Here is a 27,393-nt window from a genome sequence, read left to right on the forward strand (position 1 = left end):
AATATTTATGCGTGCAAGGACCATCTGTCTGATAATTAATATTTGATATAAAAATGTTGAAGATATATCTGTTTTTATTTAACATTTATAAAAGTAACATACTATCTCTAAAAAAATATAGGTTACAGAATATTTCACATTTCACAGAATTAAGGCATTCCTTGGAATAAAAACTTTGCATACATTATGTCGTTTTTCCGTTTCCAGCACACAGATTCCTTAATAACACATCTCTCTCCTGACAAAACATTATTTCCCTCCAACAAATACAGCACCCTCTAGAAACATTTGAATATCGTTCTGCGCAATGCTGTTATCCAGATCTAAAATGTTTGAGGCTTTGTATCTCAAATTCAAGATTTTGTAGTGAAGTTTTTGTTCCAGAGAATGCCTCAAATGTTATGGTCGGCATAAAATAGAAATATACGCCCTCACACTACACAAAAAAATGTTGTATTCATATTATTTTTAAATATATAATGCAGAAAACTCCTGCAAGACAAGTTTGGCTGTAAGTTTCTTTTATTCACTCTCCTTCCCTCAATGCAGGCATTGACCTCAATTGCAGAAATTTCCATGGTCTGCTTGTCTCATGGGATGTACTTCACATTGTTGTCATCAAAGACATGATAAAGTACAAGCGTTTCCTTCAGTTTTCTTTAACCCTGATACAAATAATGAATTATACAGTCATGGCGAAATGATTTAGTGTACCATGAGAAAATCTGTATCAATATGTCTTGTTTAGCACACTTCTCAATGTAACTAAAAAATTATTACATTAAATATGAAGCAAACACCTAATAATTCATTTCATGATATTTTGATGTACACAAACTGTAAAATGGATATTGAATTTACAAAGGCATTGGAAAGAGTGGAGGAGGAAACTTATTTATGCCTATTTTTCTAAGAGTAAACTGTTGTTGTTTGCTAATGCTTTGGAATTTGAATTTTTTTTTCCATTTTCCATCTAGCATGCCAATAGTACTTCCTTAGGTGAATTAGTGTTTCTCCTTGGATTTTGGTTATTGCTTGACACTGTAGTAAATGTTCTCCATTCATTATACGGGATGGGGAATAGCCTCTCTCAGAGAGCTTAGCTTCTCCCATTAGTTGCTGTTGTACTCATGCTGACTGTTCTGTTTACAATACGAGTTCTCCATCCTTGCCTACGAGTAAACTAACCAATTATAATTAGATATGTGCCAAAAAATGTTCAATAAAGTTCTGATTCTTTTTGCATTTTTTCTAGCTTTTATTTATACTAAGAATAAATACAAAGTTTATTGAGTCTCAATGTTGCTTTCTTGTAGATATCATGACACATCTATGTGGTGCCATCTGTCGATTCAGCCATGTTAGCGTAAGATCCAGTGAAATCCTATTAGAACACCCTTTCACCCCCTGAGAGTGTACTACACTTCCTCAGACTGATGTCATCTGTATGCCAGTCACAACATTACATCCAGCTGCACTATTTTCGGTACACACTACTGAAATGATAGTAATGAATGATGAAATGGAGAGTGATGGTATAAACGAGAGAACCCAGAGAAAAATCCTCAAAAACTATGGCTTTGTTCACCACAAATACGACTCAGCCATCACCAGGATTTGAATCAAGGTCCGCAGTTATCGTAAACCAGTGCTTTGCCAACTGAACTACCAAGGCAGCTTACATATAATTATGGAGTAAAATAAGTTACTTGTCAATACCTGTTTCATATTTCCCTTTATAAGATGGTGCAACGGCAATGCATACACACCCCCAGGGCTTGCCTGACCTCCAGTACCAAACACCACAATGCTAACACCATCCATATGCACTAATACCTGTGGTGCATAATAAGTTTCTTCTCCATGTGGAGTTGTTACCTTCTGCAGAAATTTTCCAGTACGTCCATTCACCAACAACAAGTTTCCTGTCAGAACAATGAGAATAACATAAAGATCCACGTGGTAGTGGGTCAACAGCAACACTTTTCAAAATAAATCTGAAAAAATTTCAATTGTGTGCCAGACTTTAGTGGATCAAATATCACATGTTGTTTAGTCAACTGTCCGAAGACAGGTTGGAACCTCATAAGTGACACTAATAAGACATCACTCATGAGACACAGGAGATAATGGAGTAGAGTTGCCAGTGCCTTCCCCCCTCCATTGCATATATCACTAACTAGTAATATATTTCATTAATCAGTCTTAAGAAAATATCATATATGCTATTGAAAAACTACTGAATGAATAGATTGTAGAGAAACCGCAATGTGGCAACCTGGCTTTCAGCCGTGTCGCTCTTAAGTTCCAGTTATGCAGAGATCATGTTATCAGTGATGCCGCACAGTAAAAGTAATTTGACACACCACAAACTATTGATATTAATAAGATAAGCAGTTAAAACATTATTTACTCACCCAAATCAAGAAAGGAGATGCTGAAACTGAATGTCTGCTTGTTAAAAACATTTGTCACGTCTGTTTAAGAAGTGACGCATCACATGTTGCAATTCCTGTTGAGAAATGGAAGTGATGTTTTCCTGGATGCTATTTTTCAGTTATTTCAGGGCATGCGAACTTTTTGTATGTCTTTTACGGTTCCCCAGAGCAGAAGTCACAAAGGATTAGGTCAGAGGATCGAGATGCCAACAATCCTACTGATAATTCTATCTCGAAAAGCTATTTAAGTTTGAAAACACAATATATACTGTACACAACAATTATTCATATCCTTTCATTGGCAATAAGTATAGTCGAAAGAGAGGCAGAAACAGGTTGAACAACATACCGCCATTAGCAAGAGGAAATGCACATGCTGAAATACTCTACGAAATTCATCCATAAAATACAGTCAACTGTATGTGCTGTTGCAGAATCCTGTCAGAAAAAAATCAAAAGCATGCTCCCTCTCCATAACTCACCAATAAAGGGGTGCAAAATAATTTCCACGTATCTCCTGGCATTAATAGTTCATTAAAAAAATATAACCTATTATCCTCTCACCACTCATAGTACACCATTATTTTCACATCATGGAGAAGGTTGGGTTTCTCGAAGTTCTAATATCTGTTGTTTTGGGCATTTACGTACCCATGAAGATGAAACCAAGCCTTGTCCGAGAATATGAGGAGATTAAGGTCAATTTCGCCATCATGCTCTCCATTTAAAATCCACTTACAAAATTTACATCTGATTATAGAATCACTGAGTTGTGGTTTTTGCACCACTGTAAATTTGTATGATTTTAACTTCAAAAGTTTAGTAGCAACTCGCACAGAACTATAAGGTATAACCACCCATTTCCTGCAAAAGATAACTAATTTATGCTATATATGTGTGCCATTAATAATGATCACACCAACACAACTGTGTCAACTTACTTCCCCAAAAGACTCAATACAACTCACATGAGCTGACATTCTGAGTCAGCGATACATCATTAGTAATAGCAAGCCCTCTCCATAAATCGAGCCTACAAGCGACTCAGCTGGAAGCCAAGTTAGCTTACTGAAATTTCTCTACAATCTAATCACCCATTAGTCTTGGTTAAACAGGGCTCTTCTCAGATATTCGAACACAAGTAAGAAATTACGTATGTGTCACAGAGGGTCTGACTCAAACTTTATAACACTTAGAGAGAATCAATTAGGACAATTTTTGAATAGAAACCCATGTTTGTAGACGCCAAACTGATGTCCTATGTTAAAAAATTGGCACCATGATTTCGGACAGTGTTCACATGTGTCAGAGTTATTTGTGCTGTTGTGTGTAGCGTTTTTAAAGCTCAATGGTTTAGTTCTCCTTCTGATTTCCTTCCATTAGCTTACATTAAATGTTATCTAACAAATAGAACCATACTTTCACAGAGCTCAAAAATATGCATTCTGTGAACGAGACAGCTGAAGAAAATGCACATGAAGTAGAATGATAGCAGAGAATATATCTACTTTTTCATTGGATGACATCCAGCTCGAAATATGTTCAAAATAATTTATAAGCAATTAGGAGAAATGTTCTCTACATCCACAGCAGGACGATCACAAAGACGACAAATATCAAAACACATACTATTCACTACCTACTCAATTAAACAGCGTAAGCACATTAAACACATGAACACTGTTAAAAACCTGGGGCCAATTTTAAATATTCGGAATTTCTTAACAACATAGCACATCAGTAGGCATCTTTGCACGTGGTTTCCTGTTCAAGAAATGTTCCAATCAATCTTCTCCGTGTTCGCGAAATTTGGAACAAACTTTTCAGAACGTCCTTCATATACATATTTAATTAGATTCGAGTAATATATTTTAAGATTTCTACTTTGTACCATAACATATCCATGCTACTTTATACTATAACATATCCAACTGACTAAGACATCATATATTTCTGAATTCCAGAACATTAAAACTTATACCTATAATCGAAACACTGATTTTGAATTGTTCAGAATAAAGGAAAGATAAATTGTAAAGAACTGTCAATGGCTGGTTTTTAAAGCCCTGATCGAAACATTTAAACTGTCAGGCAATATAACATTCTATAAATAATATAAGAAAGTGTAATGCATACACGAAACAATACTATGAACAGTTTTTGCATCTTTAATTGCATCGACCTTATGGGACTGAACCTTATAGCACTTTTAATAATCAGGAAGCATGAAAACGTCAGTGAAGATTAGTAATGCAATAGATTTTACAAAGATAAAACAAAAAACCGTAAGGACCACACCTCAGTCCAAGACTTGAGCATTAAAGAACTGTAATTGCAGTTGGAAGATTACCGACTGACTTGAATATAAAAGTTAGTAGCAACATTTTAAGTAAAATTTAACATGCATGCACCTAATAATCCTGAAGGTGCATCTTGAGTGTGGCCAGACAACACATCAGGAAATCCATCGCCATCTACATCTTGCACAAACTGAGCAGCAAAAACATCCACAGATAATTCTGCATGGAAGTCACCATCTTCAGCCTGTTCTGCAAACTGCCATATTCTACTTCCATCATGACCATTCACCAACTGGAGGACCTGTTAAACATTCCAAATCAATTTTGGATGACACATTTCCTAAATAAAAGGTATTATGAATGACACAGTTCCTGAATAAAAGGTATTATGATCTTTTTAATTCACAGTGTTCTTTGTAATATTTAACACAATTTATTTTATAAATGTAGTGTTAGAGTATGCATATGGTTTCACTATAACTGGAAAGAGCATGAAAAATTGTATAAAAAAACCACAGCTATCTAAATTTCGATTGAGGTCAGATGTCCGTCTTTGATATTAAGCTACTCATATATACATAATATATTCTCTTATTATACAGTTTACACATCATCTAATAATTAAGTTCTTTATTATGCAACCAAATATACTCTACATCAGTGGTCGTCAGTACTCGCTGAAATGGGTAAAGTGCAAGGAGTGCAACAAAATATGCTCCATCGTGCAGAAGGGATAGAGAGACAGCATACCTGTCAGCAGCCACAAGTGAACACTCATGCGGTAAGAGACCTGCGGGTAAGGGATGCTAACCCAAGAGTGCAGTATGCTGATGACCGGTGCTCTACATTACATTTTCCCTTGTCTATCATTGAAGAGACCAGTGGCAAAGCATAACAAAAAAGTGTAGGTAGATACAAAATATCTAAATCATTCCGAGAACAAAAATTGAATTACGGCTATATCGAAAGACTTCAACTTTTTAGAAGATTTTAATGATTGATGTTCTTGAGAAGTTGTCATTTCTTTCCTTAGAACTTCAGAATCAAGATACAACCATATAGTGAAATGTGACAGGCTCATAAAGAGATCTGTATAAGGACTCTGTACCTTATGGTCGACAACAGAGAAAGAGCTACCAGCGTAGCTCAGTCAGCTAAGGCACCTGCCTGCCGATCCGGGTTTGCGCTCGGGCATGGGTTCGATCCCTGTTGGGCTGACTACCTGGTTGGGATTTTTCTGAGGTTTTCCTCAAACATAAGGCGAATGTTAGATAATATATATTATGGTGAATCCTCGTTCTCATCTCGCCAAATATCATCTCGCTATCATCAATCCCATTGTTCTGAATATCTTGAGATGTGCCTTTAAAAACAGAACCGCTTTCAAGTTAGTCTTTCTTGGAAGGCTTCTTCCATTGCCATTAAGTCTAGAGTTTCTAAGTAACTGTATTTACTTAATGATTCTTGGACTCCTTGATTTCCTGCAAAGACTAATTTATTCTTGTCATCCGAGGTGTCATATTACATCAACAGTGTGAACAAATATTTGTCTATTACAAGTTACATTTTCATTATGTCTAACAGCTTCTAAGCATGATGTTTCCACCAGTGTTCTATTGTTTCTTCCCAACATGTGGAACATTTCTGCATTTTTAATATGTTTTTCTCTCTACATACTTTACAGCAGGGTGGAAGCAATATAAATGCGCAAATTCAAAGCAGTGGTAAATTACACTAAAACAAATAAAACTTTTATCATGCAGTTTATGATTAACCCCATGGTTAATGAAATAATTAAGACCAAAATCTGTGCAATATGGCAACAATGCACGAGACTCACCCGACCCCTGTGACAGTGACCTAAGCATGCTGACCTGAGATGTAAACAAACGATGATTGCATTACTTTTGCTAGTGTGATAATGTTAAATGAAACGAAACAATGAATGTAAAAAAGAAGAAAAAAGTTGCAACTAAGAATCGACACAATAACTAGACTTGGAATTGACTGAATGTGTCTTAACTTAGCTATGAACTGATATGAAACATGTTGATCACAGAAGATGTTCAAAATGGGAACCATTTGCCTGGATATATGCTCTGGCCCTCCTTATCCAATTTTCACGCACTCTTACAAATACGCCGTTATAGTTTCTGATCTCTTCAGCTGCTTGCAGAATATGCTAGTGAAGATCTTCTTCAGTAGCTATTTCTCCCATGTACACTTTACTTTTCGTATCACCCCATAAATAAAAATCCATGGGGTTTACGTCAGGCAATCTAGCAGGCCATGGTATGGGCCCAAGGGTTTGGAAATTTCCGGTTTAAATACCTGTACACTGCATGCGTAATATGAGCTGGTGTACTATCATGAAGAAACCATATATACGTTTTCTTGTCTGATAAGGGACATATCCAACAGATCAGATAAATTATACTTCAAAAAACGCTTGTACTACCAGCCCAGACATTGAGAATCTCTGTTGAAAATGTGTTTGCTGTATCGTACGAGAATTCTCGAAAGTATAAATGTGTGTATTATAAAAAGTCTGTAATTCCCTGTCGAGTGAAACAGACTTTGTCGGTCACAAGGATATTGCTTAGGAAATCTGGGTCCTGCGTATACAGCCATTAACAAAATACCACACATGGAGGAAAATCATTAAGTAAAAGAACTGAACGTGTTGTATGTGATATGGTCGCAGTAACTGCTCTTTAAAAGTTCGTAAAACAGTGCAATGTGATACACAACTTCATGGCTGCTACATCCTGAATTTTGCTCCACTAAATTCAAAATCTCGTCTTCCTTATTTACAATTTCATCCGATCTAGTACCACCACGATTTCGACACTCTGATATTACACTTCCTGTGTCACGAATATGCTGACACACTGCAATAAATGTCTGTGCATTGGGAACAGTCTTGTTTGGAAATCATACTTCATACAGTCACTGAACTCCATGACTAATACAATGTGATTCTCCGTAAATTTAATGTCAATATATTTCTGGTTTGTAACTTTGGCATTCTTAAAATAAATGCATTCAATTACACATACTAACAAAACTGCACTTACGGGAATGTAAGACAAATTCCTTCTCTTGAACATCAACACACGCACTGACTGCTTGCTTCTGTATTTTTGAGTATGGAGTAATGAATGCAGAGCTGCTGTCTTACCTGTAGTTGATGAGGGGTAGATGTTGCCAACATTCACTATCAATATTCCAAAACATGTCAGATTTTGTATTTAATTTGCACGAAAACTATCACTGTTATTGTAAAACTGCAAAAGTAAAAATTAGACTTACTGAATTTGGTATTCCCAAGAAGCTAGTTTGATTAATTAAAATGTGTCTCAGTGAAACATACAGCAGAGTCCATATAGGCCAGTTTCTGTCTGACGCTTTTCCAATTTACTGTGAGCTAAAGCAAGGAGATGCACTATCACCTTTACTTTTTAATTTTCCTCCAGAACAGACCTGTGCAAGCTTTGCCCGTATGATCATACTCTTGCTCCTGATGAAGCAAAAGCAGTAAAGGTCGGCCATGCAATGAACGGGCTGGATGCAGCATCAGTGATGTATACGCTGTAATCGGACACATTGTGAACTGTGTTATGCAAGAGTTCTATTCTCAAACATGGATAGTGTATTATTTTAAAACTATTTAGTCTTAGCTATCTGCTTAGAGATACGGTAACTCAGCCTGAGAGCTGACTCATTGGTAATCAAATTCTGATCTTCAATCTAAAAATGAAATGAAATGAAATATATATATCAGCAAGAAAGGTCAGTCTAAGAAGCAAAAGAGAATTGGAAAATAGGTTTCCATATTTCGATTTTTCATGTTATAGGTAGTGATACAACAGAAGTTTGGCGGTATCCAATGGTTTTGAGTAAAATAATCGTTTTCTTATAGCACATATTGAATTGAAATTTTAGCCACTTACTAATAGATACTAAAACAAGCATTACCAAAATTATTAATATATCTGCAATATTGTGGAAATTGGACTTATACCAATCTCCATCGTTTTCGATTTTACTGGAATTTGCATTTTTCGAACACTCTGAACCAGTTAAAAGATTCAATGTTAAAGGACATTATATGTTGTAGCATAGTAAGGACTATGCTGAAATCAAAGGTGAACAACATGTCGTACAATTAGATCAAGGGAAGAAATGGAACTCTGCATCATAATTCACAGTTAATTCCCGATTTACCACGCAAATCATCTGTAGCTGCATTTAGATTGGCAACAGACCGTGACTGTTTGGCCAAACACCTGCATAGAATTGGAATATATCAGTCCCCTAACTCCCCATTGCGCAATTCAAATCAAGAAATGTATTCGGAACACCTCAAAATCTGTGCTTCAGTGGCTGACCATGACAATATTTTTGAAAAATATTAAAGTGCAAGAGGTCAAATGAATTTATTGTCAAACGCCTGGCATTAGAAAACAACAATAACAACTAACTCAACTAAAGGCAGCACTAACAACACAGAATGTAAGAATAATCTATTTGAACCTAATGTACATTTCAGTTAGGTGTAATTTTATTAAAGTGTTATCCATATTGTTGTGATGATCTACTAAATGTGATAATTTTATTTATTTATTCAGTCATTCATTTACTTTTTCATTTATTCATTCCTTCACTCATGCACTTATTAATTAATTTAGTAATTTATTTATTTATTTGGTAATTAATTTACTTATTTATTTACTTTAGTGTATTTTATGTCAAAATTTTTTTTTATTCTATAGCGCATTTATGAAAAATAAGTCTATGACTGCAATCAAAACAAAAGCAAAAAATATCCTTCATACAAACAAAAATTTCAAAAAAGCGATTTTCGGTCTCAGGATGAATAATTATACATGTTAACACCAATTATTTATATTATATTATATTATATTATATTATATTATTATATAGACTTGGAATATATCAGTCCCCTAACTGCCCATTGTGCAACTCAAACCTAGAAATGGATTCGGAGCACCTCAAAATCTGTGCTTCAGTGGCTGGCCATGATAATATCTTTGAAAAATATTGGAGTGCAAGAGATCAAATTACTTTATTGTCAAACGCCTGGCATTAGAAAACAACAACATTATATTATACTCGTATTATATTATATAGTAGGAAGCAAAGATATTGGCGGGTCGTACTTAGCACATTTTTGCACGTACCATCCCCTCTCTTCTGACCTGTCCATTGGGATGACTGACTGGCAGTGTGTCGATGCGTTCGGGTGTAGTTGCTTGCAAGCCAATCATTGGGTATTGAGAGAGTAGTCATCGTAGCTGTTGTCTGTTCACTGTGTACATATTTAAACAGTAATTTTCAATACTAACACTGGAATTGCTTCTGTGCCTAGTTGAGCGACATGTCTAGAAAGGGAGCGGATACGCAGAGCCAAGCAAAAGGAATTATTTATAGTGTTTACGAATACTTAAAAAAAAAAAAAAAAAAAAAAAAAAAAAAAAAAAAAAAAAAAAAAAACTATAATTAATACAACAAATTAAAATTTTCGTAATATGATTGAAATTCTGGTTATTAAGAGAATGAGGAAAACAGGAATTAGGTCACTATAAGTTTAAGTGAAATATTTTAAGATCTGATAGTATATTGGCAATATACTCATTGCAGTGAAGTAAATCGTTAAAAACCATTGTGTTATTATTATCATTATTATTATTATTATTATTATTATTATTAAATTTGCACTGATGGATTTCATTTAATATAGTATTACTAGCCATTGTTAAGTCAATTATATTATATAAAATAAAACCTGGGTACGGACACAATACTATTTACAAATTATTTACATCGTCAACACCAGTGATTTTACTCACGGGACTGGCTTCATCTTTTCTTGCAACCCTTGTTTTGTTCAAAAGGTCTCTGGTCACTGCTGTCAGTTGGTCACCTGCTGTGATTCTTCCTGCCGGAAGGTCCCTGTTGACTTTCTTTGTCGCAATCCCAGGACCGCTGCCATCATTTTTGGCCTCATTTCTGAACAGCTGGAGCCATTCATCACGACTTCTACTCTTTGTGAAGCTGATGACAATAGGACGCGTCTTCCCTGGCCTGGATGGTATGCTATGTGCTACGCTTACATCATGTTGCACCAATTCACTACCGCTTATGACTTCCGATATTTGGTCAATGACTTCATAAGTTGATTGTTCGTCGATCTCCGAAACTCCAAATAGCATTATATTGTCTCTGCGTGTGTACTGCTGCAGATCACTCACTTCCTGTTTGAGATGGTCATTTTCTTGCACTAGCCTCTTCATCTCCTCCTGCGTGGAGTTGAGTTCATGTCTTGTGTGCGCCATTTCCTCTCTAAGACTGTCGAACTTGGAAGATATGAATTCAACTGATTTTCTTAGTTCATTCACCTCAAAATACGAATGCTATTCGATATCAGTATAGTAGTTATAAAATCATGTCGCATATTGTATACCAGTAGTTTATATGATAACAAATGAAGTGTTCACATGTGCTGTTGTTTAATGAAATAATTATAATGCTGCGCACAGAAATTACACTAAATACTGACACACAGACAGTGTTTATATATAAACACTATTTCGATGTTACAGACTTTAGGTTACGTAGCGAGGAGTGAAAAATGTTTCGGAAGAGACCCTTCGAAGAATGTTTACAGTTAAAGTAGGGGTGGAATGTGGGTTGGGTTAATATGAAGGGGTATACCTCCATCCGCCAATATTCCTGCTCCCTACTTTAGTATATTATATTATATTATATTATATTATATAAAAAAGTGTGTTGTAATGGATGTGTTCCAACATGTAAGTTTTTAATTTGCTGTGGGAGCTCTAGAATCTCAGGAGGAACAACTTTTACAACAGCGCAACATAATCTGCTTGGTTCATTACCCAATTTTTTTGCATTGCATTTATTGCATATATATTTTATGTATTTTAACACGATTCAATTCAGCATAGTTAAAATTTGAATTATAAAATAACGGATTGCAAAGCTAACATACTAATACTGCATACTAAATCAATACACTCTCGTTGTTCGTTAATTCTCTGAGATGAAAATGAATGTGTACATAAAAATTATTTTAGGAAATACAGGAAACGAATGTACAGAATAGCCTATCAAGTTTTCTGTGCATAAGAAGCTATTTTAATCTTACCTGTCCTCGATCCACTCAGAAGTTACTGTAATAACATTATAGCATTATGTTCAGCTAGAGAAACTACATTTTCCAATGGTGAAATAATAATTAATTATACAAATCGGTTAATTTAGCTTCCGATATTACTTCATACAAATACAGAAACATTCTCTGTAGGCTATGTTTCATAGCTTTCGATTGTTGTTGTCCAAGTCATTTGTTTTTTATTTCATTATACCACCTTAGATGGCAGTTATATTAATTTTAAAACTCATTTATCTCATTAAATATCAGTCCTAACAAAATTTTTCAAAGAATAAAACTTATCAGAAATCATTTTTAAAGAAACTTTTGTTATGTAACATTTTTCACAAAAATCAATAATAAGCGAGATATTTCGATTTATTTATAACCCCCCTTTTAAATAACATATTTTGAATGCCATATAGCCTAAAATCTAAGTTACAACGAACTTAATTTATATTCCAATTTTCATCGAAATTCGTTCAGCCATTATTGCGTGAAAAGGTAACAAACACCCAGACAGACAGACAGACAGACAGACAGACATACATACATACAAAAATTACAAAAAAGCGATTTTCGGTTTCAGGATGGTTAATTATACATGTTAACACCAATTATTTTTGAAGACCTGTGAAGCATTAAGATCAGAAGAAACTACAGTTCAAAAGTATTGGAAAGCACGACTGCTAATGGCTTCATTGCCAAATGCAAGGCACTAGACAACAACAACACCAATTATTTTTGGAAAATCGAAAATTACCAGAAAAATGTTGGCTACAGATTTATTATTAGTATATAACTATGGGAAATGCCTGTTATTATTCGGTTGAGAAGCTTTTGTCATCTAGTCTGCTGTCAAGAGATCTGAAAGTTAGAATTTATAAAACAGTTATATTACCGGTTGTTCTATATGGTTGTGAAGCTTGGACTCTCACTTTGAGAGAGGAACAGAGATTAAGGGTGTTTGAGAATAAGGTTCTTAGGAAAATATTTGGGGCTAAGAGAGATGAAGTTACAGGAGAATGGAGAAAGTTACACAACGCAAAGCTGCACGCATTGTATTCTTCACCTGACATAATTAGGAACATTAAATCCAGATGCTTGAGATGGGCAGGGCATGTAGCATGTATGGGCGAATCCAGAAATGCATATAGAGTGTTAGTTGGGAGGCCGGCGGGGAAAAGACCTTTAGGAAGGCCGAGACGTAGATGGGAAGATAATATTAAAATGGATTTGAGGGAGGTAGGATATGATGGTAGAGACTGGATTAATCTTGCTCAGGATAGGGACCAATGGCGGGCTTATGTGAGGGCGACAATGAATCTACGGGTTCCTTAAAAGCCAGTAAGTAAATAAGTAAGTAAGTAAGTAAGTATATATTATTCAATATTTCTACATACAAAAAATGAAAACTGTGCATCAATTAAGAAAACATTTCAAAATAAATGTTAGTATCTCTTCCCTTAATTACTTTCCTTTTTCTTTAAATTTAAAATAAATGATTGTTAGGTTGTTCGTTATTAAATTACCAGTTTTACTGATAGAAAGTAGCACATTCTTCTCTCACTCAGTGTCTTTAAAGTTATGATAAAGGACATTTATAATAATTTTAATAAAAGGTGCATAAAACTTAGTATTGAGCAGTTGTGGTATTTTACTTAACGTTGTTTTCAATTGCAGATGTTATTCAGATTCGAAATTCAGCATGGCGAGAAGTGATCGACAAATTTTCCCTGGATCCCTCTATTAAGGCTAAGGTTCTTTTATGTGTGGTATACTGGCTAAATCTAGAGCACAGACATACCAGTTTTACTTCCCTCCCAGAGGAAGCTGTGCTACGGATTTGATCACCCTTTAAAATCAATCGCCCTTAGCTAATTTTGAACCCACAAACCTCGGATCTAACAACTAGCATGGTAACCATCAGACCAAATCAAAAACATTAATATATCTTAAAGATACTATTCCCAAAATTAAATCATTAGAATAAAATCCAGCTGAAAAGATATTCCACATGAAGCAAAATTAGAAATACATAAACAAGTAGAAGTTAAAGGCATCTGAAAAGATAAATTCTCTATAAAATGAATGAAACCATGGTAGGTTATTATCAGATTGTGTCTTCCTTGATTGTTCACTGAATATCGCTTTACTTTACTTCCGGATACTTGAACAACAAGCATCTGAATGAACCCAACCATTCAACCAGAGAGCAAGCATTAACACGAAACGGAGAACAGAAACCACCCTGAACAAAGCTGAAACTTGTGTGGTGACATCACGTCTGTTTTTTTTAGATTCCTCGTGGAAAGTTGAAGTAAAATTAAGCATGATTTGAGAAGGTTACTTACACCACCCTTTCCTGAGATCAGACAATCATTTGTCTTGTCTTCTGTAAGATCTGCACTACAATCCACTAAAAACACGGGATGAGGTGTCCAGTGTTGCCAGATTGTGCGGCCAGTCAATCCATCAAGTGCAATTACACCTCCTAGGCAAGGTGTAATACCATCAAAATACAATGTACACACAAAATCAGGTACATTATGTCCATCCGCGCCTGTAAAAATAAATATATAATTGACAATATTACTGATCACAAAATTCAAATATGGTATTGTGGCTTTCCAAAGTGATAAAAGAATTATCTGTTATAATTTATTAACAATCTCTTCGTTATGAACATTTCGGCCAGACTGCACTATTCAACATAATGAATGATTTGTTTATAATTAGTAGCTATACTATATTACATTTATAGTGAGTGTGAAGGAAGCAAGCCATTATGTAGACTATATTAGCCTGCTGGCTTTCTGTATATCCCAGAGTGAAATATATTAACATTCTATGTATTTTAGCTTAATTCTGCTACACAGTTTATTTCAGTGTTTAATTAATAGTTCATAGTATTTTGTTGTTTAATTCGTAAATAAATCTTGTATACATGTAACTCTCACCTAAATCAAATTGTTGAATTCTTTGTAAGTTCATGCAAATGTATATACTCTTTTTGCTGGTTGAGTGGAAGAGAAGGCCTTACGGCCTTAACTCTGCCAGCTAAAATAAATCATTATTATTATAGTATCAACTCTCTTAACTCAGTTTTGTGCCTTTTGCAAGTCTTACAGGTATACAAAATAGAAAAGAACCTGTGACACAGACCGCTTATCGATACTGTGCAGAATGTAGTGGTGGGAATCAGTTGTGTTCTAGAGGTACTTCGTGACAGACCTTCTCGCATCAAGTACATTTTACACAGTACTGTATTTTGTGATTCTGAGTAGGCGCTATTTATAAATTACAGGTTTAAGCTGAGTTTTTCATTTTCTATTAATCTATTCCTTATCCATCTCCGTATCTGTTTAGTATTTTCAATTGTCTATTTCTTTTGACATCTTGATCTTAAATAATTTTTTTTGTAATGACTAGTTTCCTTCCATTTGTTTAAAATTTTCTTTTTAACTCCTTTTGAAAACCAAGTTAAAATTTTATTTTTAACTCCTTTTAAAAACTAAGTTCTCAAAATGTGTGTGTATCCAATGCCTACCCACTTCACTTAGGTACGTGATTCAGGTTAGTTCTGAAAATTATTACTGGCATCTCTTTTTATATACTTAATACTTCCTTATTTATAATTAAATATCAATTAAGGTGTAAGAATAAATAATAAGCCTAGTGTTGTTGGTAGACCATTGAAAAGTGACACTAGGGCAATGTAGCAAAATATTTGAAAGAATAAAAGAGTTCTTATTTGAAATATATAGTGCATACATTTTATCTTTCCACACTCGCATGTGTAGCTATGTACACTGCTATGTTTGCTCTACATCAGTGAGCATGGAAAGCTAAAATGTATGTAATATATTATTTAATCGTCAAGTAAAGCTTCGGGAGTTTGTATCATCTGGGTGAAGAGAATACTAAAGGAACAACTGATCAAGTCAAATTTTCAATGCCAAAGGGGTAGTCTGAAGAGAGACAGAAGAAAGTGGAAATTAATTACTTTACTGAGGGGTCGTTAGAAGGAAATTATACTATGAAGAAAATTGTGCAAACTTTGGTAACACTGAAAGCTGATTTACAGGTGGAAGTTCAAAATGCAGCAGGAAGTACCTGAGGAAACTCATTCTCTAACTAGACTTCAAATGGAAGAAATGTGTGATAAGATTATTTCTTGGCATGCTAATTACCTCCGAGCAAATCGAAAATACTGTCAACAGAAGAGGGTCATTATATATTCAAACGAGACATATGTAAATGCTCGCTACATGGTTGGTTTATTTTGGCAATATATTCAGATGTTGGCAATGTTATGACGAAGCAAGGGTCACAATGTAAAGAACGAAGACTGATTATAGCTCATGCAGAAGGAGAAAATAGCTTTGTGAAAAATGCTATGCTAGTTTTCTGATCAAAGCAGAAGACAGGCGACTATTATGACGATATAAATGCCTCTAATTTCACGAAATGGCTAGAAATACATGTTTTGTCTAATATGCCCTGTAGGTCAGTCATTGTGATAGATAATGCGAGCAATCACAGAATACAGATGAATAAAATGCCTGTATCAACGACTTATGAGATTCACAGTAAGGATTATAGTCCGACACCTATTAGTGTAACCCAGCCTAACATACTACTTGCCTGTGACACTGTCTTCTCCCTTTTCAGTCACGTGAGTATATCATATGAAGAGCTCAAATACAAAACAAGTTATATCCATTTTTTTTAATCGAGTTCTTGCTGCTACTGCTACTTTAGGGGTCCCCTACATCTATATGTGTGGTATTCTGTGCAGAAAAAGTTATATCCTCCAGTTGACAGGATGATAAAAACCTGCGTTTGAATCAAAGTAAGTTACATCCAAAAAGCTGTTTGCTTCAGTTTAAGTTATATCCATTCTTTCGTTTTATTAGCGTAATGTGCAACAGGTTTTTTTCATTTTGCTACTTTAAATAATTTTAATTGTTGTCTACCATTGTAACAGTCAATGTGATGAGAGCAAACTGAATTTGTTGTATTTATGTGTGGCAAGAGAATGGAAAATATGGAAGATATGCTGACAATTGGGGAAGGAAATGTGGGTTCCCGAAAGAGGAAACGTAATGAAACAGACAGGCAAAGAAGAAAGAAAGCCAGGTATAGTGATTCATTTGCTTCTTTAAATAGTACCACACTATTTTCAGTAATCATGTTGACTCTGTGTTCATTTACTCCAAATTACAGTCAACGCCAGCAGCTAGGAAAGACCATGATGAACCCAATGAGAACTGTAATTGTGTTGATTTTGAAATTCTCCAAAAGAACAGAATATTGGTTAAAGTCTGGAAAGGACTTTCTTCGTTACTCATTTTTAAAATGTAACCAAAATTAGGACTGTATTCTGAAAATTTCAGCAAGCAGGCTTAAAAATGTTATATTTTTCAGTAATTTTGTATTTTATGGAAATAATTTGTATAATTTGCAATGATAACAACTATGTGTATAATTTTCATTGGTAATCATAAAATTAGGTCTTTATTCATGTGAAAATTTCAGCAGGCAATCTTAAAAAATGTTATATTTTTCAGTAATTTTGTAAAATATTATGAAAAGAATAATGTGCATAATTTTAACTGATAACCATATTCTTTGTTCAATATTTTACAGTACTAGTAAGTTCAAAATTAATATCTACTCACATCATGATTAAGTGCAAAACAAATTATACACGCAGATCTGTGCAAATCAAGTCATATCCACTTTTTAAATTTAAATAATTTAATGAAGGAAGAATACTGAAGGCCAATATTTGCTCTAAAATCTTGTTACTATAGAAGGAATTGGATGATGAAAAAGAATTATGAAATACAGTGTAAATATACTGTGTGGCACTGTAAATATACTGTGTGGCACGTTTTGCTCATTTCTGAGAAAAATTTTCTGGGGATATAACTTGTTTGGCATTTGAGCTCTTCATATAGCCAGGATTATTTTATATTTTGTCGACCTATAACCACCTTGTACAAATCTTTCAAAATTTGTGACACAATAATAAGATAATGGTAGGATGATAATTTTCTGATTCAAGTATTAGGTTGGTCTATGCAAAGCAGGCAACTTGAACAAAGAAAACAGGCACAAGATTTTCTATATACTATAAATTTACGACACAGTCCTCTCAGCTTCACTTCCCTTTTGAAAAAAGCCATGCAAAATATTTTTAATATTAGACTCTGCTAGTATCTGATTCACAGGCAAGCATGGTAACCAGAAAGCCACTGGTACCTGGTAGCTACGTCTATGATTTAATTAATTTAGTCAGCAATAATAACAAATGATGTTTAATCAACCTTGCAAGAGAATATCATTTGTTCCTTACAAGGATGACACATTTGATAGATTTGTTCAACAATATTATTTAAGGAAAATAAACCAATATTACAGAGCAACCATTTTTTATCGGTTACATAACGACCCTTCATCATTTATCAGATTATCTATAATTGGTGATAGTGAACAACAGTGGTGTCAACTTATATGGGCCCAAGGAGCCCGAGCCCACTCAATAATTCGTCATATTATTACTATTATTATTATTATTATTATTATTACTATTATTATTATTATTATTATTATTATTATTATTATTATTAGAATTATTGTAACTTATAACTCAAAGTATTTGAGCCCACTCAAGGTTTTCCAAAAGTTGGTGCCACTGATAGCAAAGATGGTATCTGTCTAATTGGGAAAACCCTCGATTAAATTCTAACCAGGCATAGGCGGAATTATGGGGGGGGGGGGACAGGGAGGAGCACTTCCCCCCCAAACTTGGCCGAACTCTTTTTTTTTTTTCTGTTAACGTTAGAAAATATTGAATTCAAAAGATTTTTTTGGCACTTCTTTATGATTAAGTTGCAGAGCTTAAATTTATGAATTAATGTCTTCAGACCATGTATCTGGACTATAATATTTATTTTAAATTTCTGAATGTATGTGTCAGAGGAAGAACAATTGTTTGTATACATCTGAAATCTGATCATTGTAATATGTAACTAGTCAGCAATGTAGGCAATGGAGGGGGAAAGGAACTGGCCACCCTACCCCATTATCTCCTGGCTTAGTTGTCTCATGAGTGATGCCTTATTGGTGTCACTTGTGAGATTCAAACCTGTCTTCGGACAGTTGACTAAACATCATTTTAGGAGTTAAGAATTAATACTAGCATACATACATTTTTATTATTTTTTTTTTTTTTACTAATAGCGGGTACTTGACTGTTTGTCATTTACCCACATGAAGCCAGTTACGTAGCCCAATTTACCGACAGAATAGTTGCCCAAGAAGCACCATGGGATGTTGGTGATGGAATGAGATGATTATGATTTGTTGGGATGCCACTGGGGAACCTGAGCTCTTGGGGAAAACCCCTGTGTTGCCAGGGCAACAGGCTTGCCCAACACAAGTCATAAATCGGGGTCACACCAGGGTTGAACCCGGGTTCACAAGATTATGAGTCCAGCACTCTTACCACTAGAGATGAGATTAATATGGTACCATGAAAACATGAGATATTCTTTATTTACATTTTGTATTTAAAAATCACAACATTACAGACACTCAACTTACATACCTATCATGGGCAATAACATGCCAAATGCATTCCAAGCTAAATATAAGGATACCAAATAACCATGCAGAAACATGGGATGTCCTTGAGGGAAACAAAAAACTGAACAAAAAGAAGCCATTATTTGAATGACCAAACTAAACTAAATCAATACTTACAACACAAACAAATAAGTAATAATAATGTAAAACGCCTTCAAAAAGCAATAATATGGTTCCAAGTTGCAAACAAATCCTGTGAACAAAATAAAGCTGAATTAAATAAACGTAATAAAATTAACATGTACATGCAGGTGATAGTGCACAATGACACATATACTGTTCAACTGTCTCAAAGTTTAACCCTACTTTCATCAACAATGCATATGAATCCGTTATTGTTGAAAGGAACTAATTCCACTTTTTAAAGTTTTGAGATAATCGAAAAATACTGTTTTGTGGATATCTATCGAAGATTAAACCAACATATATTGTACACATAAAAAATATGTGTACGATATATGTTGGTTTAATCTTCGAAAGATTATCTACAAAACAATATGTGTACGATATATGTTGGTTTAATCTTCGAAAGATTATCCACAAAACAATATTTTTCGATTATCTCAAAACTTTAAAAAGTGGACTTAGTTCCTTTCAATGATAACCGATTCATATGTTGATACAGTAAAAACTGGATTGTACGTAATTGAAGAGGAAAGATTTAAATTATACACAACTCAGAAGTATGTATAAATAAGATTTGAATATAAAATAATTTCCAAATGACTAGGGATTAGTTTAATAGAATGTTGAGAACTGGGAGCACTTAAGGATTCTTTTAATTTGTCCTCATTCATTTATTGTTTTCTGCCCAAGGACAGATCTTTCACTGCAAACTCAATATTCTCTAATCTTTCCTATTTTCTGCCTTCCTCTTAGTCTCCGCATTGACTTGTCAATAGAAAGTGACTAGAATATTAATGTTTAATATAGGCTAACTGCATTACATAGAATTACTATAATTTTTTTTCTTTAGTCATAAACTCAGACTTCAAAATTCCTTATGTATGAATTGTTTATTATTATATATTACAATCCTCTTCCAATTTCAGTTTTTGTTTTGTTGGAATTTGCCTCAACTTCTTTCATAAATCTAACTTTGTCTTCTAGCGAGTAGCTCTTCTCTTTATTGCCACATGTGATTCTAGACAGATAATGAGTGACCTGCAACAGTTTTCGAATTTCTGTAATATGTCCCATAAGAAATAAGATAAGGTAGCATAAGGTAAGAGCAGGCTGACTCTGTATTCGCCTGGTGAGTTTGCTGTTTTATCAGTACGAATCTCATAACCTTGAGATCACTGATGTACAGAAGCAGCAGTCTTCACTGTCACATAGCTTATATGTTCCCTGTATCCTGCAGCAGACTTTGAGGATAATACAAAATGATTAAAATATATTCAAAGTAATAAGACAAATCATGTTAAGTTAAAATGAAACTGCTGGGTAACTTTCGGTGCTGGACCCCGGACTCATTTCACCGGCATTGTCACCTTCATCTCATTCAGACGCTAAATAACCAAAGATGTTGATAAAGCAGCGTAAAATAACCTACTAAAATAAAAAAATAAAAAATGAAACTTTATTACATATCGAACAGAAAAAAAATTCGTACAATTAAAAACTCGATTAAAAATACTTACAAAAGTGAATTGCATACAAATCATTACAATTCAGAATTCATTTATATGTAATTCAATATAATTTTGCCAGGACCTGTGTATAATTACGTACAAATGAACACTACATATAAGTGGGTTATAACCCATGTTCTACTATATATTCACATTTGAGTTATATGTACAGTGTTCAAACAAATTTTATTTGCAAATTTCATGAGATATCAAATTACTATTACATCTTACGATGACCACATCCAGGTTTGATTTTCTGTAATTATACAAATTACTTCATGTAGTTCGAGACAACTTTAATGCCCTCTTTTCGAGTATCATAAAGACCTATTCACAATTCCTCCTAAGTAGCAAGGAAATACTGACAATGTCTTAAATAAAAAGTAATGACAGGTTGGTACTGCTAATTATCAGAAGAATCAATTACTGTTTGATATTTCAAGAGGACGAATTCCGATCATTAGTCGCTAGAATAATATTCCCAAATAAACAGATACCATTAAACCCAAAGTTTGACATATCGTCGGCTTAGAGTGTAAACCTGCTAACTACCAAAAAGGAAATTTTGCAAGGGAAGCAAAAAAATTGAGTTTAAATGAACTCTGAAACTTTAGGACCAAATCCAAAGTACAGATACAAATATCACCTGTACTTTGGGTTTGGTCCTAAAGTTTCAGAGAGTTAATTTAAACTCAGTTTTTTGCTTCCCTTATAAAATTTCCTTTTTGGTAGTTAGCAGGTTTACATTCTAAGCCGACAATATATAAAGTCATGCAATTTTATTTTTCCTCTAATCTAATCTAACAAAATGCCACCACTGCATAGTAATTCGAAAAGCGAATCTGGCAGGACAAAATTAACTTTGGTCACGCTCGTGAAAATATCTTTCATTGATGAGATAGTATTGTAAACATACTGAACCTTCATAATCTGTAATCCAAACTACAATAAACAGCAACATATCAGCACCATGTTGTCATGAAGTTGGATCTGCAGGCAACCTGACTTTGCATGTAGTGCGAGATAGTTATTCAGTGTGAAAGAAAGGAGGTGTGTATGACAATATGAAGAACTAAATGTTAAATTTCTATTGAAAGTTTTAGCTTTAAGTAAGCAGCATGTTTAAATATAATATTGGATGAAATGTGGAAACTGTTGTGTGCATGCTGATGACTAACATTCATTAAAGAAAAAAAATCATAATTTTGTGTTAAGTACCAATATTGAAACAGACTTTTAAAAAGAAAACAGATCGACAAAACTTTTTTGTGCTTTATAACAACCCTTGAACTTCAAAATATTTTAGGTGCAGGTTTGTAAGATATATGCCAGTCTTCACAATTTTGTTAACAGTTGCAGGTCTTGCTAGTGAGATAATTGAAGTTAATATACTACCATAATAATAATAATAATAATAATAATAATAATAATAATAATAATAATAATAATAATAATACTAATACTAATAATAATAATAATAATACTAATAATAATAAATTCCATAATCCTATAGACATTTCAAGTTCGTTCTCATTGTTTAATAATTCCGGCATGTAATTTATTTGTACAATATCGAAATATTAATTTATTTCAGGTAAGGTTATGTCGCGCAGAGCAAAAGGTGATTTACCTGTTATAACACTCATGGAACTATTTGAAGTACTGTGGGGGGGAAAAAAAAGACATTAAATGAACTGGGATTATGTACAGAAAAAATTTAGATTACAGGACTGCAGAGTTGCCACTTCTGAAGCTATCAAAAAGACAATTAGCTATTTTAAATCTGATTATCGAAAGTTCTGAAAACAGTTGAATAAGAAGTAGCATACATTTACTGAAGCCTCAGGTTCGTGAAGTACCTATAAATACCACAATATTATCGAAACCACTTTATGCCTTCAGCCTACTATCTACTCTTCAAAAATAGAAAGACCATTTAAATTTTCGTGCGTGCAGACAGAGAGAGAGAGTAAAACTTGCTCAAAGGGGAATCACATGGGGCCAATTTTTTTCCCGCATTAAACAAAATTCTGTAATATGAGAAACAAACAACATCTACATATTAAAGCAATTTTAGAATATACAGTACAGTATTATTTCTTTTTACATACTTTGGAGTGACCGTAGTTCTGCTGCAATTGAAAAGTAAAGTATGTAGCTGGTTACTACAATGTACTACAGTATTTGCTTCTGGTTTATTACTATTTATTATACCGTACTGTGTTAGCACTTTAACTACATTACATATTGTTGTACTGTATTATACACAATAATAGGACATTATTGATGTTCCAGTAATCAGCTCTTTCAAATATCTAACAGACACTCGTTTATATTTTTTCATTGTTAAGTCTTTCTCGATGCAATCTTTAGCACTGTACAATAATTTCACACGCTTAGGATTATTTGTGTTAATGGCAAACTGAAAGACGTCACGAATACACTCAATAGCCTGTCCAAGGGTGCGTATTTTCGACTGAATAAGTTATCCTTCAGATTCTTCTTTTTCTTCCTCCTCCACCTCTTCCATGTCTTCTGCCTTATCACCAAATCTGCAGTCAATTGAAAAGTATAATGGGTGACAAGATGTTCAGCACTGCAAATTAAGTTTTCTGCATCAGTGGAGAAGTTCATTTCCTGACAAAGATTATTTATTACTATTGTGTTTTCTCGCACTTCGATCATTGTTTCAGTATTGCCATCTTCACCAAGCCCTGCTTTATTGAAGCACTTAATGATGGTCTCACTTTTAATTTTTTTGCTGCCAACCCAATTCAATTTACTGCCTCCAGAATGGAAATTATTGATCTTGCCAAAGTATAAGAGCAGTCAGCAGTTTCTACATATGCAATCAAAGACTGCATTAAGAACCGTCTATAATAAGACATGAACATATAAATCACGCCCATATCCATATGTTGCAGTATACTTGTTGCATTTGGGGGAAACCAGGCAAGTTTCACATGAGAAAGACTTAGCTTAAGGTGAACATGTGGTGTTGTATATAAACCTAATAACCTTCCAATTTTCGCTCTTCATTCTTGAATTAAATCTGTTTAGCCACTCTTCCATTAATGAACTAGTCATCCATGCTTTTTTGCTGTTTTGCCAAATCACCAAGAGATTATTAATGTTCAAGTTTCAAAACATCTTGTTTAGCTGACTTTCCTATAACTAGAGGTTTCTCCAGTTCTCCTGCCATATTTCCACAAGGACCGTTAGTCTTTCTTTAGACACTTTTCCCTCAGAACCTTTTCTCCTTTCAGGGTGGGTGACTTCGACGATAATGCATGAAAAAACAGTCCCATTTTGTCAGTATTAAAAATGTCTGTAGGCGTATAGACTGAAATTAAAGTCTGCAGTTTCGGTTTCCACTCATTCACTACACTACATCCGTTGATTCCTTGTTTCATTCCACACTATATTGTGTCTTCTTTTAAAACTGTCTAGCCAACCTGAAGATGCCATGGACTCGTTATTCTCCAGGGATTTAGCAACAGCTACAGCTTGGCTTTGGAGCATTGGTCCAGAAATTTGAAGATTTTTTTATTGTGCACTTGTAAACCACTCACACAATCCTTGTTAATTTCTTCATTTCCTGTTTTTTAAGCCTTTCTTTTTATTTGAACATTTCCTTGCATCACTCATTATTTTTTCTTTGTGCTTTAAAGTTTCGTAAATTTGAGTTTTTTCATACTTAAATTTAGTCATTATTTCATGCACTGAGAGTTTATGTTTTTCTTTATCTTCAATCACTTTCACTCTTTTGTTTAACAACAAAACCGCATACGATTAAGCCATCTTTATTCTGTAAATTCAGAATTCTAACAGTGAGAGATACACAATCACACAAAACTCAAACTGATTTTAGATTTTACAATGCACAGATATTCTTTCAGACACAGATCTCATGTGTCAAAGTTTATTGTTATTTTGCATAACGTGAATGTAATGAAGTGAAAGAAAATTAGTGGACCTACCTCCTTGGCGAAAGGATGCATCCCTTATAGTTATTTGGCCTAACAACAATTTAATGAAGTTGAATACATTTTTCATGAACTATACAGAAACATCTTTCCATTTTCACACTGGACAGATTCCACTTTATGCAAAAATAGTAATATGCATTACAAGAGCGATATGTTTAAGTTTTCATGTTCGAGGGAAAGTTTGAAAAAGCGAAACGTAGTTGAGCTTTTTTAATTTCCGAGAATTGAAAGAAAACATACCGCTCGTGTATCGTACATTATTTTGTGCGAAGATCGTTTATTACATACTTGAAAGAGGAATTTCTAATTAGTTTCAATGAAATCTCCATCTTGGTTTCTGTTCAATGACGGCAATTTTGGAAAACAAAAATATCTATCTTCAACATTGTTGCTTTAAAATGTTTTCTGTGTTTACTATACTCCAGCAGGCCATGATATACGTCTGTCTTTTTTTTTCCCCCAGTCTATAAATGCGAACTTAAAACAAACGGCTTCCTTAATGTTACATGCATCACGAAATGCAGTAACTTTAGTGGAGTTGTAGAGTTTACTTAATTATTGAAAATATTTAAAAACAATAATTAACAGTGCAATTTAGGTGAAATTGCAGTGGTAAGTTTCCAATTTATAATTATTACTATATTCAACGTCTCTAAAAATAATATGTTAAAAGCCTAAAGCAGTAAAATCAATATGTCACTTAAGCGGTAAGAAGAGGGAAATTGTTATGTGTGTTCAGTTGGGAATACTGAATGTGCAATTTTAGACTTACCGCGGGTTGGTTTTGTGCAGAAACCAAGCAAATACGCACGATCTCGCACAAAAATACATGTAAAATTACTATTAGTTCGCCGGGACCAATAAATTTGTTCACATTGAATAGATTTTTTTTACTATATATATATATCTTAATAGATAAAATTGAATGTGGGTATGTATGTATGTGTGTATGTTCTCTATACATATCTACACGCTTTGACCGATATGTGCCAAAGTTTGCACATTTAACCTTCATAACCAGGAGAAGAACATAGGCTACATTAAAATTGTGCAAATGGAAGTTAAATTAATTAAAAATATAAAAAATAAAAATAAATAGATCAAATATTCATGTATAATATTAAAATGCAAAATCTTCTACAGTCAATTGTTCTTTATTATTGTCTGTTGTATTCAACATTGACTTTCACGGGGCCATGGAAATTAACACGAAATTAAATTTCATTGTTGATACATCATGAAGGCAAAATCTAGAAGACAATTTATTAATAAAGTAAGTATATTTACGCAGTCCAGGACCATATTATGAATTTCTCGATGCAGTTGTACATAGTGAGCAGGCTGTGTTTATCCAAATGAATTTTTTGAAACCACAAGTATTGCTATTACATGATTGAATACTTAATATTGAATCACCAATAGTACTATTGCGAAAAATATTGACCCACCAAAATTATGTAATGGAACAAGAATTGGTGAGAAAAAACTCATGAAAGATGCAATAGAAATGACAACATTAACTGTCAAAACGAAAGGAGAAGATGTTTTTATCCCATGTATTCCTATGATAGTCACTAAAATGCCTTTCGATTTTAAGCAACTGCAATTTCAATGCGACTAGCATTTGTAATGGCCATTTATTAAAATGAAGCTCAAGGACAGTCGCTCAAAGTTGCAGACATTAACTTAAAAACTGCGTGATTTTCACATTCTCAACTATATTTTATACAAAGGAGTGAAAAAAAAAAAACATTTTACACATATCAAAAAGCACTTCAATGATACTTTTGTCATGTAGTATGTGACTGTACGTAAGCTCACTGAAAATAACACTAAGTGATATTAATTCTAAGATATACGTATTGTTATTCATGTCCGAAAATTTATTACTGCGAAATTCTATCAGTATAACCACGTTACCAATGTAGTATGTTATGAGTTGTGGAAAGAACAATCTCTTAATTTCTAAAATATTGGAATACGTCTCTCAGAATATTAGTCTCTATGTTAAAAAAATGACTTACTGCGAGTTTATATTGTATCTGTATTATGTGTATAAAAATAATATAATTAATATGTTCTGAATTTGTGAGATACAATTTCTCAAGTCATAATTAAAAAAAACTGGGTATTATATAAGTGGGCGTACAGCGATCAAGGGTTAAAAAAATCTTACAA

At 33.8% G+C, this 27,393-nt stretch overlaps 1 protein-coding gene across 5 annotated transcripts in view; it reads right to left on the minus strand.

The window, feature by feature from the left end:
* Window positions 1–27,393, minus strand: part of LOC138696430 (uncharacterized) — an 80,862-nt gene that overhangs the window by 38,243 nt on the left and 15,226 nt on the right. For all 5 annotated transcript variants that reach the window (XM_069821401.1, XM_069821398.1, XM_069821399.1 and 2 more), the window contains 3 exons: window positions 14,291–14,499; window positions 4,850–5,039; window positions 1,720–1,925 (listed from right to left, as the gene is read on the minus strand). In XM_069821401.1, the coding sequence (XP_069677502.1) occupies window positions 1,720–1,925; window positions 4,850–5,039; window positions 14,291–14,499 (605 nt within the window). The remainder of the gene's footprint in view (window positions 1–1,719; window positions 1,926–4,849; window positions 5,040–14,290; window positions 14,500–27,393) is intronic.

This window comes from Periplaneta americana, chromosome 3 (assembly GCF_040183065.1).
Source record: "Periplaneta americana isolate PAMFEO1 chromosome 3, P.americana_PAMFEO1_priV1, whole genome shotgun sequence".
Taxonomy (NCBI): domain Eukaryota; kingdom Metazoa; phylum Arthropoda; class Insecta; order Blattodea; family Blattidae; genus Periplaneta; species Periplaneta americana.